Genomic DNA, 18,685 nt, shown 5'->3' with positions numbered 1-18,685 from the left:
GGCTGAGGAAGCAGAGACATGGCATGCTCTGAGGGGCTGCGGTCTGATTACAGGGACTGAGGTGCTGAAGGGTTGTGGTCCTGGAAGGCAGGCGATAATAGAGCCTCTTCTAGGAGAAGAGATCAGTAAGGGAAGGGCCTCTCTCTGGGTCCTGCTGGGAAGGAGTTGATATGATGATGGGCAGTTGGAGATGGACACATCATGGTGAGGGAGATACTGCAGTGTTGACCAGGGTTGGGGTCGATGCCATTTTAATTCAGTCAATTTAGGAAATGAACTGAAATTTAAAAATAGAATCCTCCTGAATGAGTTGAAGTCAGAAGTTTACATACACCTTAGCCAAATACATTTAAACTCAGTTTTTCACAATTCCTGACATTTAATACTAGTAAAAATTCCCTGTCTTAGGTCAGTATCACCACTTTATTTTAAGAATGTGAAATGTCAGAATAATAGTAGAGAGAATGATTTATTTCAGCTTTTATTTCTTTCATCACATTCCCAGTGGGTCAGAAGTTTACATACACTCAATTAGTATTTGGTGGCATTGTCTATAAATTGTTTAACTTGTGTCAAGCGTTTCGGGTAGCCTTCCATAAGCTTCCCACAATAAGTTGGGTGAATTTTGGTCCATTCCTCCTGACAAAGCTGGTGTTACTGAGTCAGGTTTGTAGGCCTCCGTACACGCCTTTTCAGTTCTGCCCACACATTTTCTATAGGATTGCAGTCAGGGCTTTGTGATGGCCACTCCAATACCTTGACTTTGTTGTCCTTAAGCCATTTTGCCAAAACTTTGGAAGTATGCTTGGGGTCATTGTCCATTTGGAAGACCCATTTGCGACCAAGCTTTAACTTCCTGACCGATGTCTTGAGATGTTGCTTCAATATATTCACATGATTTTCCTGCCTCATGATGGCATCTATTTTGTGAAGTGCACTAGTCCCTCCTGCAGCAAAGCACATCCCACAACATGATGCTACCACCCCGTGCTTCACGGTTGGGATGGTGTTCTTCGGCTTGCAAGCATCCCCCCTTTTCCTCTAAACATTAAGATGGTCATTATGGCAAAACGGTTATATTTTTGTTTCATCAGAATAGAGGACATTTCTCCAAAAAGTATGATCTTTGTTCCCATGTGCAGTTGCAAACCAGTCTGGCTTTTTAAATGTCAGTTTTGGAGCAGTGGCTTCTTCCTTGCCGAGCGGCCTTTCAGGTTATGTTGATATAGGACTCGTTTTACTGTGGATATATATACACTTTTGTATGTGTGTTCACAAGGTCCTTTGCTATTGTTCTGGGATTGATTTGCACTTTTCGCACCAAAGTACATTAATCTCTAGGAGACAGACTGTGTCTCCTTCCTGAGTGGTATGACGGCTGTGTGGTCCCACGGTGTTTATACTTGCATACTATTGTTTGTACAGATGAACGTGGTACCTTCAGGCATTTGGAAATTGCTCCCAAGGAAGAACAAGAGATGTGGAGGTCTACAATTGTTTTTCTGAGGTCTTGGCTGATTTCTTTGGATTTTCCCATGATGTCAAGCAAAGAGGCAATGAGTTTGAAGGTAGGACTTGAAATACATCCACAGGTACACCTCCAATTGACTCAAATAATGTCAACTAGCCTATCAGAAACTTCTAAAGCCATGACATAATTTCCTGGAATTTTCCAAGCTGTTTAAAGGCACAGTCAATTCAGTGTATTTAAACTTCTGACCCACTGGAATTGTGATACAGTGAATTATAAGTGAAATAATCTGTCTGTAAACAATTGTTGGAAAAATTACTTGTGTCATGCACAAAGTAGATGTCCTAACCGACTTGCCTTTGTTAACAAGAAATTTGTGGAATGATTGAAAAACTACTTTTGTGACTAACCTAAGTGTATGTAAACTTCCAACTCCAACTGGACTGAAATTGATTAAACTCTGGTCTAAGTTTTTGTATATTCAAATTGGTTTAGGTCTACAGTTTTCATTTTTGGAAACGGTTCAGTTTGGCAAAGGCACTAATTGTTGTTCGAAGGAATGCCTGCGTCTTTCCTTTCCCTCCCACATATCTGTAATAAATTCTTCTGATTCCTCTGGTACTCAAAGCTTCATAAAGGAGACATGTTTGTAAGCGTTTTAATCAGATTTCACAGATCAGTGTGTCATCATGGTCTTTCATGTGACTTAAACCTTATACTTTTGGACCGATTTTTGGTGTGGGAGTTTGATGTTGTACTGTAGGCTATAATGTTGCTTTATGATGCTAGCCCAAAGCTTTCTTAATGAGCCAGATATGGACCTTATCCTCTTCTTCAAAGAATGTAGAGTCTATTTCCCTCAAACTGTGCCAAAATCATTTATTACAAAGCCAAAATTCAAATCCAACCCATAAGAAAAACCATCAATCTTCTCTGGAACATAAATCCAAACCGAACTGAGAAATGCTAAACATTCTCCTCTCTAGATGATCAAGGACATAGATATATATACTGGCATTGCAATCACCTCACAGACAAAGCCAGAACAAGTGAGCATTGCGAGACTATCTTGCTGGGCTAGCTACATAAATTCAGGGGAATATGGGATTTTCAGAGAGGATCATGGATATGGAGGAAGCAGTCACGTTCAGTATTCATCCAAAAATCTCAGGGAGAAGAAATGTGTAATTATCATGTAACATATGTAAGTATCATGATAATTGTCAGAGAAAAGGCAACAAATCTCTAAAATATCACAGTGTGTTTGGACCATGAACTTGCATCCTAAAGACCGAAGGATTTACTGTAGATTGTGGAATATTGTCACAAAAGACTCAGCTGTGAAAGACTGCTGACCCCTCATGGTCAGTTCAAAGTTCAACACCATGTCTATGAAGACTAAGCCGAAGGAAGATGGCCTGACTGACACACCAGCAAAGCCACATACGTTTACATATTAGTAATTTAGTAGACGCGCTTATCCAGAGCGTTTTACAGGAGCAATTAGGATGAACTGTCTTGTTCAAGGGCACAACGGATCGGTGATGCTCCAACACTATTAACCGTTATGCTACATGCCACTACCTAAAGATAATGGCTTTATGTTAGGTGGCATTCAATGACATCCTGAAGCTCATTGCATCCTAGAAAAGATTAAACACTTTCTCTTAAATGGAAATTGCAGATGTCACCCTATCATTAAAAGATTAGAATCAATTATTGGAGGATGAATCCGAATCAGATTGAGCATGTGATTGAGGAAACAAGAGCAAAATATGAATCTAAAAAACAATCAAGAGGAGAATGACAAGAACAATGCACCCTCTATCTAAATTCACCACGACCATTTCATGGGTTATTTTCCACACGAAGGCACTTCTGGTGCACCACGTAATTAATCTTGTGACAAATGTTCCGTACACATTATTACTGAAATATTTAACAGGAGAATTCATCTTTACACATATTATCCTCCAGTAGGTGCTAATTGAATGTGGGTAGAGGTCAGCCCAACCCTCAAACCCACTTCATTATCGCAACGCTTCTCATGTCCTACTGGGACAAACAAAAAAGGGGAAAGTACAAAATATGTCATTTGACAAGGGACTCACATCTCCGGGAAACATTGATTTTTATTGTATAACGAGTTGTAGCCCTAAATTTCTTTCACATAGAGAGAGCTGCAGTAGGGTCAAAACAAGGCAGTAACAGCCTGTTCAGGAGTCTCTCTCAGTTAGGCCAAATGGACACAATGTGCATCTGCCTATAGTCCACTGTTTATAAGACATCTATAGAAAGTCTGACCCTGTGCATCTTCTAGCTGTCTCAGCAGACTCTCCTTTCTTACCAGGGCATTGAGGCTGACACAGCGAGACGTCAGGCCGGCAGAGGACATTGTGTATGTAGGTCACCCAGCGACCTGTGTCGTATCGTGTGACAGCCACAGCGGTCATTGTCCTTGTGCTGTAGTGCCGGCCGCCCAGCGGGAGGTGGGATAGGGATTAGAGTGGACAGACCACGGTGGGGCTGAGCACAGAGGCCCCCAACACGTCAGCATGAACTTTCTCATTTCCTCCCTTAACGACTTTGACATTATCAGGCCAGGCAGTGCAATGTCCAGCCGCATTACTCTCACCGGGCTTACATTATTCAGAATGGCCGGAATGGTGAAGGGATACTGTAAGAGGCAGTGCTAGGGTTCAGATGACTGGAGAGAGAACATGGTGAAGGGATAGGAGGCAGAACTACAGTTCAGATGACTGGAGAGAGAACATGGTGAAGGGATAGGAGGCAGAACTAGGGTTCAGATGACTGGATAGAGAACATGGTGAAGGGATAGGAGGCAGAACTAGGGTTCAGATGACTGGAGAGACAACATGGTGAAGGGATAGGAGGCAGTACTAGGGTTCAGATGACTGGATAGAGAACATGGTGAAGGGATAGGAGGCAGAACTAGGGTTCAGATGACTGGATAGAGAACATGGTGAAGGGATAGGAGGCAGTACTAGGGTTCAGATGACTGGAGAGAGAACATGGTGAAGGGATAGGAGGCAGAACTAGGGTTCAGATGACTGGAGAGACAACATGGTGAAGGGATAGGAGGCAGTACTAGGGTTCAGATGACTGGATAGAGAACATGGTGAAGGGATAGGAGGCAGTACTAGGGTTCAGATGACTGGATAGAGAACATGGTGAAGGGATAGGAGGCAGAACTAGGGTTCAGATGACTGGAGAGAGAACATGGTGAAGGGATAGGAGGCAGTACTAGGGTTCAGATGACTGGAGAGAACATGGTGAAGGGATAGGAGGCAGAACTAGGGTTCAGATGACTGGAGAGAGAACATGGTGAAGGGATAGGAGGCAGTACTAGGGTTCAGATGACTGGAGAGAACATGGTGAAGGGATAGGAGGCAGTACTAGGGTTCAGATGACTGGAGAGACAACATGGTGAAGGGATAGGAGGCAGAACTAGGGTTCAGATGACTGGAGAGACAACATGGTGAAGGGATAGGAGGCAGTACTAGGGTTCAGATGACTGGAGAGACAACATGGTGAAGGGATAGGAGGCAGAACTAGGGTTCAGATGACTGGAGAGACATGGTGAAGGGATAGGAGGCAGTACTAGGGTTCAGATGACTGGAGAGACATGGTGAAGCAGGTTTTAAATATATTCCTTTTTTGACTGACACTAAACCCCACAATTGTATTATACATTTCTGAAAGACATAACATAATGCAGACTTGTTTACATTTTTGTTATTTAGCAGACACTCTTATCCAGAGCGACTTAGATGAAGTATTAGTGCTAAGTGCCTTGCTCAAGTGCACAATGAGATTTTCACCTAGCCGGCTCGAGGATTCGAACCAGTGACCTTTTCTGCAACAATGACCAAGTTCTCAAACTGTCTTGTCCCTTGAATATAAATGGAAAGACAGTGCTCTCTAGTGTTCACAAATGGAAGCACATCTGACAAATTTCTGCACTTTCACAGTATGATACTTTCTTCGAAAAATGATGTATTTAATCAAAAGATAACATAGCATACATATATCATATGAATACTTGCATTACTTTACATGGCTCACTCTGTAGGCTTCCTATCAGTATGGGATAGAGAGCGGATCTTATCGGTTGTAAGGATGCATTGAGGAGGCAGCCTTGATGTTTGTCTTGATGTTGCATGGCATTTTCCCTGAAAAATAAAATAAACAAATCAGTTACAGGGCAGTCTTTTTCTCAATACCTGAATGGTCTGGTACATTTAAAGTCATTTTTTGTCCAGGACTATGAATAATCTTTCTGAAAAACCAACTGCCCTTATTATTCAGGTCTATAGAACCTTTAGTTATGGACTTAAAGTGAATAAAACACTTAAGTGTAGCAAAGCAAGACTCTATATATGTCTATATGACATTCAGGATCTTCATACCTGGCTGTCCTTGCTGCTGAGGAGCACCAGGCCCCATGCCTTGCTGCTGGCCTGAACCCCCACCGATGGTGACCTGCTGTAAGGTGGGACCTCCGCTCATCATGGGCCCTTGTCCTGTGTGTCCAGGGGCCACAGGACCAGGGGGCCTGCACTTCGAAAGCCCCTTCCCAAATCCCACCGCTGCCACCAGTGCGTTGGTGTCAGCAGGGTTGAAAGATGGTTTGTTTTGCCGTATAGCTAAAACAGAGAGGAGAGTGCATAAGTATAAACTCCATACCATGGATTTTAGGTTAGACCGCCTGTACATCGAGTACATAAGCATCAATAAACTCCATAACAGTTCTTACGTTAGCGTATCTGTAAATGTTCTCAGGTAAAAAGGGAATCTTGGTTCAATCAGTGTACCTGCACTGTCTGCATCCCTGTCATCACGAGGATTGTTCAGTTTCTCCAGTAGATTTGAACAGAGTTTGTTCAGTGTCTGGATTTGTTTCTGTTGGGAGAAAAACAAGGCATTATTTTGTTACTCCAACTTGAGTTGTTGGATAGATAGACTACAATGTACATGGGTGCATTACATGACAAGCACCATTTTACTTTGCGTCTTCCCACCACACAACATGAGTTCGTGTTCATTTGGGCATATGTAACTAACTGTTATAGTACCGTAACCTCATTCCACAGCTTGAAATGTACGCACAAACGTTCGAAAACAGTTACATGTGTTTGAGAGGCAGATGACCCTGGTATGAGCCGTTGTACGGCCAGTGTGCCGAGAAAGGGAGGAAGCTCACCTGCTAAGCAAGCACAGTGACGTCCGTCACGCTGGCTTGAAGTGGCTTCAATATTTTATTATCCTTTTCAGCAACAGGTGGATGTAATAATTTAATAAATTTAATTAATAATTTCCCTCAGTAGTATGAAAATGATACAGGTCTCCTTATGTGAACCAGGGAGCTGCTTTCCTCTCAAACTGCAGTATGATTAGATGAAGACCAAGTCGGTTTACCTGTGCCACCTCAGGTCCTATCCGGGCAGCTTCCGCACTCAGCTGTTTCTCCTGCTCCTCCACCTCAGGATCAGGCTTGGTGCGCAGGTGATCCGGCACAATCTCATGGCTGAACACAGGCACGCGTTGCTCTGTCAGTTTCTGGAGAGAGGGGGCAGTGTATACGGCGGTAAGCAAAGACTAGGGTATGTCATCACCAATAAATCCATGATAATCGAAAATTTCAATAAGCATTTCTCTACAGCTGGCCATGCTCTCCTGCTGGCTACCCCAACCCCGGCCAACAAACTAATGCAAATTAATTACTTAAAAATGATACAATGTGATTTTCTGGATTTTTGTTTTAGATTCCATCTCTCACAGTTGAAGTGTACCTATGATAAAAATTACAGACCTCTACATGCTTTGTAAGTAGGAAAACCTGCAAAATCGGCAGTGTATCAAATACTTGTTCTCCCCACTGTACTTGCCCGAGCCTCCCCAGCTTATCCTTCACCCATATCCAGATCACAGATGTTCTGAAAGAGCTGCAAAACCTGGACCCGTACAAATCAGCTGGGCTAGACAATTTGGACCCTCTCTTTCTAAAATTATCTGCCACCATTGTTGCAACCCCTATTACCAGTCTGTTCAACCTCTTATTTAGTCCGAGATCCCTAAAGATTGGAAAGCTGCCGCGGTCATCCCCCTCTTCAAAGGGGGAGACACTCTAGACCCAAACTGTTACAGACCTATATCCATCCTTCCTGCCTTTCTAAAGTCTTTCAAAGCCAAGTTAATAAACAAATCACTGACCATTTGAATCCCACTGTACCTTCTCCGCTGTGCAATCCGGTTTCCAAGCTGGTCACGGGTGCACCTCAGCCACGCTCAAGGTACTAAACGACATTATAACCGACATCGATAAAAGACAGTACTGTGCAGCCGTCTTCATCGACCTTGCCAAGGCTTTCGACTCTGTCAATCACTTCTTATTGGCACACTCAATAGCCTTGGTTTCTCAAATAACTGCCTTGCCTGGTTCACCAACTACTTTGCAGATAGAGTTCAGTGTGTAAAAGCGGAGGACCTGTTGTCCGGACCTCTGGCAGTCTCTATGGGGGTACCACAGGGTTCAATTCTTGGGCCGACTCTTTTCTCTGTATATATCAACGATGTCACTCTTGCTGCGGGTGATTCCCTGATCCACCTCTACGCAGACGACACCATTCTGTATACTTCTGGCCCCTCTTTGGACACTGTGTTAACTAACCTCCAGACAAGCTTCAATGCAATACAACTCTCCTTCCGTGGCCTCCAACTGCTCTAAAACGCTAGCAAAAATAAAACAATGCTTTTCAACCGTTCGCTGCCACACCCGCCCGACTAGCATCACTACTCTGGACGGTTCTTACCTAGAATACGTGGACAACTACAAATACCTAGGCGTCTGGCTAGACTGTAAACTCTCCTTCCAGACTCATATCAAACATCGCCAATCCAAAATCAAATCAAGAATCGGCTTTCTATTTTGCAACAATGCCTCATTCACTTACGCCACCAAACTTACCCTGTAAAACTGACTATCCTACCGATCCTCGACTTCGGCGATGTCATCTACAAAATAGCTTCCAATACTCTACTCAGCAAATTGGATGCAGTCTATCACAGCGCCATCCGTTTTTTTTACCACCCACCACTGCGACCTGTATGCTCTAGTCGGCTGGCCCTCGCTACATATTCGTCGCCAGACCCACTGGCTCCAGGTCATCTACAAGTCTATGCTAGGTAAAGCTCTGCTTTATCTCAGCTCACTGGTCACGATAACAACACCCAGCTGGAGACTTACATTTCCCTCACAAACTTTAACATCAGCTATCTGAGCAGCTAACCAATCGCTGCAGCTGTCCATAGTCCATCTGTAAATAGCCCACCCAATCTACCTACCTCTTCCCCATATTGTTTTTAATTTACTTTGCTGCTCTTTTGCACAACAGTATCACTACTTACACACCATCATCTGCTCATCATCATCTGCTCATCTATCACTCCAGTGTTAATCTGCTAAATTGTAATTACTTTGCTACTATGGCCTATTTATTGCCATACCTCCTCATGCCATTTGCACACACTGTATATAGACCTTTTTTTCTATCGTGTTGACTGTACGCTTGTTTATTCTATGTAACTCTGTGTTGTTGTTTCTGTCGCACTGCTTTGCATTATCTTGGCCAGGTCGCAGTTGTAAATGAGAACTTGTTCTCAACTAGCTTTACTGGTAAAATAAAGGTGAAATAAAATAAATAAGTATGCCTGAAAAACTATTCTCCTCTAGCCTGGTTAAATCAGACTCAATGCTGTTCTCACCATTGTTTCACTGCCTGAGTACAGCATTCAGTCTGGTTTAACCAAGCTAATCCTCATCCACAGAAAAGATACTCACAGCTAGTTCTTCATCCCTGTCTGGAGACAACAGCAGGGGGATGATGATCTGCTGGCGGAAAGATGGCGTCTTCTCATTCCGCAACAGTTTATTGATGGTGTTCAACTGACCGGACAAGAGGGCAAAGTTGTCCAATACAGAGGGCCTATTGTTCAAGTATAGAGAGACAACAACTTCATGAATGAACTATTAGAGTACATTTATTTTCATACAATTATATTAATTTATCCAAATAGGTAACCAAGTCTCGCAATTGCTTTCAGCAATGCCATCCAAAAGCAACACTGGGACCTAGCTAGCTTACTCCAAACGTATCATATGCAATTTATATACAAATCCATTTTTACATCAGCCGATCAGATGACGATGTGTGAAAATATGGCATAATTTAAACAGCTCGACACCCAAATGCGCATCCAAAAAAGTATAATGCATAATTATGGAAGAATCAAATGTATTTAAAAGCCCTTTTTACATCAGCAGATGCTTATACAGAAACCTAGTCGAAATCCCCAAACAGCCAGCAATGCAGATGTAGAAGCAAGGTGGTTAAAAACAATCCCTAGAATGGAAGGAACCTAGGAAGAAACCAGGCAAGCATACGAACTAAAGTTAGCTAACTAACGTAAGTATTTAGCTCGTCACTTGCTAGGTAGCAGATTGTAACCGGCTAATGTGATGCTGTCAGCCATCTGGGAACAAAGCAGCTAATTGTCTGACTAGACGATATTTTTAATAGCTATAGCAGCTAAGTTAGTCACTTACCATGTCAGTCGTTCATACTCGTTTTCCAACTTGTAGATGAAACTGTGAAGAGCGTTTTTTAGATGAGCTACGCGGGAAATAAGCGATTCCACGGATGCGTCCAGCAATTTTTCTTCGCGTTGCTGGACAGAAACAAAAAAAGACAGATTTGATTAATAACGCGTTAACATTTAGCTCTTAGTGAGTCGCTAGCAGTAATTTGGGGCAACGTTAGCTGAATACAAATAAGCATGTCATGCGCTATGAGGAACTGTACTTCATTTAAGACAATTGACTGGTTCAGAATTTAACATTTTGTCGAAAAGCCACCTTACCTGCATTTTATTAGGGTAGCGAACCTGCTGGCTAGCGAAATAAATATCTACCGGAAGTAAATAATGATTGCAACAGTGGGCATGCTCCGCTCAGAATAATTTTGCTTTACGTTTTAAGTTCCAAACCTTTGTAATTAGCCAGACAACCGTGTGTTACTTTGAGTCGTTATGCCGTGAAATTCTCAATAAAATATTTTATACCACTTATCTGCACTCTTTTTCAGAAAGCTGGTATATTGGAATCAAAGTAGAACTACAAAACCGTTGAAGGCCTAGCTGTTGAACTCCGGTGGAGAAACGAAGACGGAAGCATCCAGGTCACGTGTGGTTTATAACTAAATAAACAAAATACAACAACGACTAGCCTGCAGTCGTGTATGAAAACAAAGTGAATAAGTCAGTATATGTCAGTCGTTATGCCATACAAGGCATGGCAGACAAACAGGACAATGAGATAATTTACTGAGGTTCATGTGTTTGTAATTCTGAGTTGCCACTAGCTTGTTAAACTAACTAACTTCTACAATTAATTTCAAACAGTCAGCAGAGTAACTTGAGCTAGGGGTGTTGCAAAACGCTCGCGCCTGAACTGACCTAGCATACTAAATTCCACTCCATGGTGAAGGAAGTGGAGTTTAGTCCGCTAGAAGTGAGCATACCAAAGATGTCCCCTGTATTTGCTGTCAAACGTATCTTATGCATTAGCTTGACAGGCCGCATAAAGCTATAGACCGGTTGTTTTGCCAGTGTCATGCCGTGCGTCACGTGAGTCGAATTGGGATCAGATTGCTGCTCATTTAGCTTTAAGTCACCCATTATATGGCATATGATACTGTCAGGAAGACTTCACACAGAATATGCAAACTGATTTAATGTAGTTTAATGTTATTAAGCCGTGTTGTGACAGAAGTCCAGTATCTTGCTAATATGTAGGCTATTAAACCACATTACTGAACAAAGGGCACAGAGTCCTTCCCTTGCAGACCAGATAATTTATTATTTTAGTTCATGAGGATGTCAAAGTTCATCAATATGTTGGCAGAAGCAGGGTCCAGGACAACATCCTGACTCTTCTCAAAGGGCTCTGTCATTTTTTTCACGAGATAACACCAAATGTTCTAATTCTTACTCTTTGTCTTCTTCAGGTGGAGGAGCCAGACCAGGTGTACCTGCTAATGAAGGAGGAATACCGTATCTCACGCAACATACGTCTGGCCTGGTTCCTGGGCAAGCTCAATCGGGTCATCTGGCCGGTCCCAAAGTCTGAACTGGTGGGTTAACTAGCTCTACTGGAGGAGATGTAGCTAGACTTTTGTGCTGCCGCTCTAAAGATAACGACTATAAGTGTTGGCAATATAGCGTAAATAGATCTGCGACCAGACCAGAAATCATGTAGTAACCAAAAAGTGTTAAACAAATCAGAATATATTTTATGAGATTCTTCGAAGTAGCCACACTTTGCCTTGATGACAGCTTTGCACACTCTTGGCATTCTCTCAGCCAGCTTCACCTGGAATGCTTTTCCAACAATCTTGAATTGTTCCCACGTATGCTGAGCACTTGGCTGCTTTTTCTTCACTCTGAGGTCCAAGTCGCCCCAAACCATCTCAATTGGGTTGAGGTCGGGTGATTGTGGAGGCCAGGTCATCTGATGCAGCACTCCATCACTCATTCTTGGTAAAATAGCCCTTACACAGCCTGGAGGTGTGTTTTGTCATTTTCCTGTTGAAAAATAAATGATAGTCCCACTCAGCGCAAACCAGATGGGATGGCGGATCGCTTCAGAATACTGTGGTAGCCATGCAGGATATGTGTGCCTTGAATTCTAAATAAATCACATACAGTGTCACTACAAATCACCATCACACCTCCTCCTCCATGCTTCACGGTGGGAACCGGACATGCGGAGATCATCCGTTCATCTACTCTGTGTCTCACAAAGACAGCGGTTGCAACCAAAAATCTAAAATTTGGACTGGTCTAATGTCCATTGCTCATGTTTCTTGGCCCAAGCAAGTCTCTTCATTTTATTGGTGTCCTTTAATAGTGGTTTCTTTGCAGAAATTCGACCATGAAGGCCTGATTCACACAGTCTCCTCTGAACAGTTGATGTTGAGATGTCTGTTACTTGAACTCTGAAGCATTTATTTGTGACTGCATTTGAAGAAACTTTTAAAGTTCTTGAAGTGTTCCTGATTGACTAACCTCCATGGGGCGGCAGGGTAGCCTAGTGGTTAGAGCGTTGGACTAGTAACTGAAAGGTTGCAAGTTCGAATCCCCGAGCTGACAAGGTACAAATCTGTCGTTCTGCCCCTGAACAGGCAGTTAACCCACTGTTCCTAGGCCTCATTGAAAATAAGAATTTGTTCTTAACTGACTTGCCTAGTAAAATAAAAAATAAAATAATGTCTTAAAGTAATGATTTATTTGAGCTGTTATTGCCATAATATGGATTTGGTCTTTTACCAAATAGGGGTGGTATACAGAAGATAGGGCTATCTTATCACAACACAACTGATTGACTCAAATGAAAACTTTCTGTCCAAAAATGATGCACTTGAGTGGGTTGAGTCACTGATGTGATCTTCCTGTCTGGGTTGGCGCCCCCGCCTTGGGTTGTGCCATGGCGGAGATCTGCCCTGTCTCAGGATGGTAAGTTGGTGGTTGAAGATATCCCTTTTTTATCTTTATTTAACCAGCAAGTCGGTTAAGAACAAATTCTTATTTTCAATGAAGGCCTAGGAACAGTGGGTTAACTGCCTGTTCAGGGGCAGAACGGCAGATTTGTACCGTGTCAGCTCGGGGGATTAAACTTGCAACCTTCCGGTTACCAGTCCGGTTACTAGTCCAACGCTCTAACCACTAGGGTAGCCTAGTGCTTTGGCAAAGTGGGTGGGGTTATATTCTTCCTGTTTGGCCCTTTCCGGGGGTATCATCGGATGGGGCCACAGTGTCTCCTGACCCCTCCTGTCTCAGCCTCCAGTATTTATGCTGCAGTAGTTTGTGTCGGGGGGCTAGGGTCAGTTTGTTATATCTGGAGTACTTCTCTTGTCATCTGGTGTCCTGTGTGAATTTTAAGTATGCTCTCTCTAATTATCTTTCTTTCTTTCTCTCTCTCGGAGGACCTGAGCCCTAGGACCATGCCTCAGGACTACCTGGCATGATGACTCCTTGCTGTCCCCAGTCCACCTGGCCGTGCTGCTGCTCCAGTTACAACCGTTCTGCCGGCAGCTATGGAACCCTGACCTGTTCACCGGATGTGCTACCTGTCCCATACCTGCTGTTTTCAACTCTCTAGAGACAGCAGGAGTGGTAGAGATACTCTTAATGATCGGCTATGAAAAGCCAACTGACATTTACTCCTGAGGTGCTGACTTGCTGCACCCTCGACAACTACTGTGATTATTATTATTATTTGACCATGCTGGTCATTTATGAACATTTGAACATCTTTGCCATGTTCTGTTATAATCTCCACCCGGCACAGCCAGAAGAGGACTGGCCCACCACTCATAGCCTGGTTCCTCTCTAGGTTTCTTCCTAGGTTTTGGCCTTTCTAGGGAGTTTTCCCTAGCCACCGTGCTTCTACACCTGCATTGCTTGCTGTTTGGGGTTTTAGGCTGGGTTTCAGTACAGCACTTTGAGATATCAGCTGATATATGAAGGGCTATATAAATACATTTGATTTGATGTTGATTCTTCTGTAGCCCAAGTGGCCATCGCAGGCACATAATAAAGCCATGAATAGCCGTAGCATTATTCTCACCATTTCAATCACCATTTTATAATCAGAAAGCAACCAAAAAACGGTTCCTTTTGTAATGGAAGGATTTGTATGGAAAGCGAAGTTGAAGCCTGCATTAGATATATTGTCGTTCTCATAATAACCACATGTGGTTTTACCGCAACAGAGTAGCGGTGGGAAACAAACAAAAGTGGCCACATCTCACACAAAAACGGATAAATAATGAAATCACAGATAACTAAAAGTGAGCAGGAGAACTTATAAATTGTCTACAATAATTACAACGACTTCTCAAGCACCAAATTGAGTAAATGTCTGATCTTCATTGTAAGCCTATTCCAGTACTTGCATTTCTGAGCTCAGTATTCAATTTCAAGAAGCCTACTTCAAGCCCCTTGTAATTGTTCGAAATTGCAGGTATAACCAGGGGTGAAAGTAAGGTGGTACGGTCCATTACAGCGTCCCTGCAAAATAAATAGTGGGGGTACGCCGTACCAGTAAAACATGAGCCTATCACAATAATGAAAACAAAATGTCAAATCTATAGGCTATTACACCACTATTTATCATTACTGCATGCCAGAGGAATGATGAATTTGCGAATGGACTTGAAAACAGGTGGTATAACTTACACACCAAAATGTGGTGGTTCGACGAGAACACTGACATTTTGTCAAGGCAGAGATGAGTGGTCGACAATGAGACGCGCGCGGACAGCAGTGGAGGCATAAATTCTGTGAAAGATGTGGCTTTCTATTCACCACTGTTTGAATGTAGGAAATATGTTGCAGGTGGTTGAATTTGCACAGGTAGTCTAGTAAAGGAGGCATTTGAAGTGATTGTTTGACAATCAGATGAAAACATCATGACTGGTAGTGTTTATGCCACAATAAAAAGTAACACGTTTTAAAAAATGAAGTGACAAATCTTTACGACTAGGTCCTATTGAATAGGGATTATTTATGTCATTCTATAATTAGGCCCATAAAAAGTATTGTACCGGGAAGAAATTCAATCTACTTTCAACCCTGGGTGTTACATAAAAACCAAAATGTATTTGTCATGCTATTTCATTACCAGATCATATTGTGAATAAGTCCATTAGGCTATGTAATTGGTTGTCATTATATCCAGAATAATTCATAGGAATAGTGTTGGGTGTTGCACAATAGTCTATCCTACACAATTGTGTACAGTAAACTCTCCAATCTGAGGCTAAAAAACATACGAAAACGAACTCATTACCTTGATGCTTTCTCTGTTAAATCTTGCGAGACCCTGCTGTAAATCAAGCAAACAACCGATGAACATCAATTCGCTAGGGATATTAGATCCAGGACCAGCTGTCTTCACCGTCATAAAAAATGAGACACCAAAATATTCTAGACGTTCCTCACCAACACTTTTTTACAGCACTTGGGCTGTTGTTGCAACAGCTGTTCTTCACTTGACTGTCATTCAGAAATTCCTTCCTGGATCAGATGATGATGTGGGAAAATATGGCATAATTAAACAACTCGACACCCAAATGCGCATCCCAAAAAGTATAATGCATAATTATGGAACAATCAATCAATCAAATGTATTTAAAAGCCCTTTTACATCAGCAGATGCTAATACAGAAACCCAGCCTAAAACTCCAAAGAGCAAGCGATGCAGATGTAGAAGCACGGTGGGCAGGAAAAACTCCCTAGAAAGGTAGGAACTTAGGAAGAAACCTTGTGGGGAACCAGGCTCTGAGGAGTGGCCAGTCCTCTTCTGGCTGTGCCGGGTGGACATAAGAGTACGTGGCCATTAATGCCAGATAGTTTTTTTAAAGATGTTCATAGATGACCAGCAGCGTCAAATAATGGTCAAAATGGTTGTAGAGGGTGCAACAGGTCAGCACCTCAGTAGTAAATGTCAATTCGCTTTTCATAGCCAAGCATTCGGAGGTTGAGACGGCAGATGCGGTGGAGGGAGAGAGAGAGTGTCGAAACAGCAGGTCCGGGACAAGTTATCATGTCCTGTGAACAGGTCAGGGTTCCATAGCCACAGGCAGAACAGCAGAAACTGGATCAGGGACGGTGACAGCCAGGAGTCGTCAGGCCATGTAGTCCTGAGGCATGGCCCTAGAGCTCTGGTCCTCCATGAGGGGAGAGAGCAAGAGAGAGATGGGAGAATTCGAGGGAGCATACTTGAGATCACACAGACACCAGACAAGATAGGACAGATTGACCCCAGACTCCCGGCACATAGATTATTTCAGCATAGATACTGGAGGCTGAGACAGGGGTGATTGGGGGACACTGTGGCCCTGTCCGACAATACCCCCAGACAGGGCCAACCAGGCAGGATATAGCCCCACCCATTTTGCCAAAGCATAGCCCCCACACCACCTGAGGGATATCAACAGACCACCAACTTACTACCTTGAGACAAGGTGGAATATAGCCCACAAAGATCTCCATAAAAATGTAGCTCTATAGGAGAAAGTCCTTCCTCCAGCTGTTTGCTTAGAAATTCTAGGAACAATAAGGAAGCCTGCCTCTTGTTATCGTAGCGTACGTGTAGGTACAGTGCATTCAGGCGCCTTGACTTTTTCCACATTTTGTTAAGTTACAGCCTTTTTCTAAAATGGATTAAATAGTTTTTTCCCCTAATCAGTCTACACACAATACCCCATAATGACAAAGTGAAAACAGTTTTATTTTTAGGAAATGTTTGCAACTGTACAGTGAGGGAAAAAAGTATTTGATCCCCTGCTGATTTTGTACGTTTGCCCACTGACAAATAAAATATCAGTCTATAATTGTAATGGTAGGTTTATTTGAACAGTGAGAGACAGAATAATAACAAAAAAAGCCAGAAAAGAACATGACAAAAATGTTATAAATTGATTTGCATTTTAATGAGGGAAATAAGTATTTGACCCCTCTGCAAAACATGACATAGTACTTGTTGGCAATCACTAGAGGTCAGGCGTTTCTTGTAGTTGGCCACCAGGTTTGCACACATCTCAGGAGGGATTTTGTCCCACTCCTCTTTGCAGATCTTCTCCAAGTCATTAAGGTTTCGAGGCTGACATTTGGCAACTCGAACCTTCAGCTCCCTCCACAGATTTTCTATGGGATTAAGGTCTGGAGACTGGCTAGGCCACTCCAGGACCTTAATGTGCTTCTTCTTGAGCCACTCCTTTGTTGCCTTGGCTGTGTGTTTTGGGTCATTGTCATGCTGGAATACCCATCCACGACCCATTTTTAATGCCCTGGCTGAGGGAAAGAGGTTCTCACCCAAGATTTGACGGTACATGGCCCCGTCCATCGTCCCTTTGATGTGGCGAAGTTGTCCTGTCCCCTTAGCAGAAAAACACCCCCAAAGCATAAGGTTTCCACCTCCATGTTTGACGGTGGGGATGGTGTTCTTGGGGTCATGGGCAGCATTCCTCCTCCTCCAAACACGGCGAGTTGAGTTGATGCCAAAGAGCTCCATTTTGGTCTCATTTGACCACAACACTTTCACCCAGTTGTCCTCTGAATCATTCAGATGTTCAATGGCAAACTTCAGACGGGCATGTACAGTGGGGCAAAAAAGTATTTAGTCAGCCACCAATTGTGCAAGTTCTCCCACTTAAAAATATGAGAGAGGCCTGTAATTTTCATCATAGGTACACTTCAACTATGACAGACAAAATGAGAAAAAAAATACCAGAAAATCACATTGTAGGATTTTTATTAATTTATTTGAAAATTATGGTGGAAAATAAGTATTTGGTCAATAACAAAAGTTTATCTCAATACTTTGTTACATACCGTTGTTTAAAAAAAATGTATAGTGCGAACAGTAAAACAATTAATAAATAATGCCGCAAGAGGTACTGTTAAATTAAGTTTGCTCCTCGTTATTTCTCCTGACCCATCATCATGTAAAAGTGTGGTGACCCTTCTGTGTAATCATCCTATCCTGCCACACTGATTTAAACTAGCAATACAGTGGGTGGAATGTACAGTTACATCCTCTGCCTCAGTTGTAAAAAAGCAAAAAAAACAAAGAGCCGTCAGAAAAAAGGTTTTTGAACATGCTCCAACCAAGGTGCATTTGGTGTCAGCCAGCCCTGTAGACAAGGACACCCAGGTTATAGTTACTCTACAGACAATTTTTTCATTTTGAGTGTTATCTTCCCAACCTCCTTAGGAGGCTAAACATCACAGCCACAGGCCCTCTCATAGCTTTGAGCAAGAAATTGACTGTCAGTGGTTAAGTGGACTTGATACGGGGATTGTCATTGTGGGAGGTTAATGTGAATATGTGCATCATATTGTCACATAGGCAGGAAGCCTATATATTCTCGTGTGTTCTGCTGTAGCCTATATTGATTTATTTGATTTGAAGTGATATATATATAATATATAATATCTTCCGATATTGTGATATTTGTTCTACTGCTACATGATGTCTGGTAAGCCCCACAGCTGACTGTGTGTATATGGCGGGCTTTCTGCAGTGATGTCTTGAAAATAATATGAATTCGAGTCTGGTAAGCCCCACAG

The 18,685-nt window shown here is 42.7% G+C and overlaps 2 protein-coding genes across 4 annotated transcripts in view; one reads left to right on the top strand and one right to left on the bottom strand.

Annotated features, from left to right (window-relative positions):
• Positions 1-2,336: 2,336 nt before the first annotated feature.
• On the bottom strand, positions 2,337-11,164 carry LOC109902769 (mediator of RNA polymerase II transcription subunit 8). The gene is made up of 7 exons (XM_020499396.2): positions 10,412-11,164; positions 10,098-10,219; positions 9,333-9,477; positions 6,911-7,051; positions 6,307-6,394; positions 5,902-6,138; positions 2,337-5,664 (listed from the first exon to the last, which is right to left on the bottom strand). The coding sequence occupies exons 1-7, from the start codon at positions 10,415-10,417 to the stop codon at positions 5,597-5,599; spliced, it is 807 nt and encodes a 268-aa protein (XP_020354985.1). The 5' UTR covers positions 10,418-11,164; the 3' UTR covers positions 2,337-5,596.
• LOC109902770 (KICSTOR complex protein SZT2-like) overlaps positions 10,620-18,685 on the top strand; it is a 24,073-nt gene continuing 16,007 nt past the window's right edge. Inside the window, exons 1-2 of one of the 3 annotated variants that reach the window (XM_020499401.2) lie at positions 10,620-10,728; positions 11,557-11,682. The gene's annotated coding sequence lies outside the window, so the exon portion shown is untranslated. Of the gene's footprint in view, positions 10,808-10,965; positions 11,061-11,556; positions 11,683-18,685 lie in introns of those variants that run through there. The other 2 variants (XM_020499397.2, XM_020499400.2) reach the window with 2 other exon arrangements.

Source organism: Oncorhynchus kisutch, linkage group LG13 (genome assembly GCF_002021735.2).
Source record: "Oncorhynchus kisutch isolate 150728-3 linkage group LG13, Okis_V2, whole genome shotgun sequence".
Classification (NCBI taxonomy): Eukaryota; Metazoa; Chordata; class Actinopteri; order Salmoniformes; family Salmonidae; genus Oncorhynchus; species Oncorhynchus kisutch.
This window is presented reverse-complemented; position numbering and strand designations above follow the sequence as displayed.

What these genes read in the sequence shown, in the direction of transcription:
- LOC109902769 (XM_020499396.2), bottom strand. An exon ending in GAGTATGAACGACTGACATG is followed by an intron (nt 9,478 to 10,097) that starts GTAAGTGACTAA and finishes CTTGAACAATAG; the next exon opens with GCCCTCTGTATTGGACAACT. An exon ending in CAGGGATGCAGACAGTGCAG is followed by an intron (nt 6,139 to 6,306) that starts GTACACTGATTG and finishes TCTCTGTTTTAG; the next exon opens with CTATACGGCAAAACAAACCA.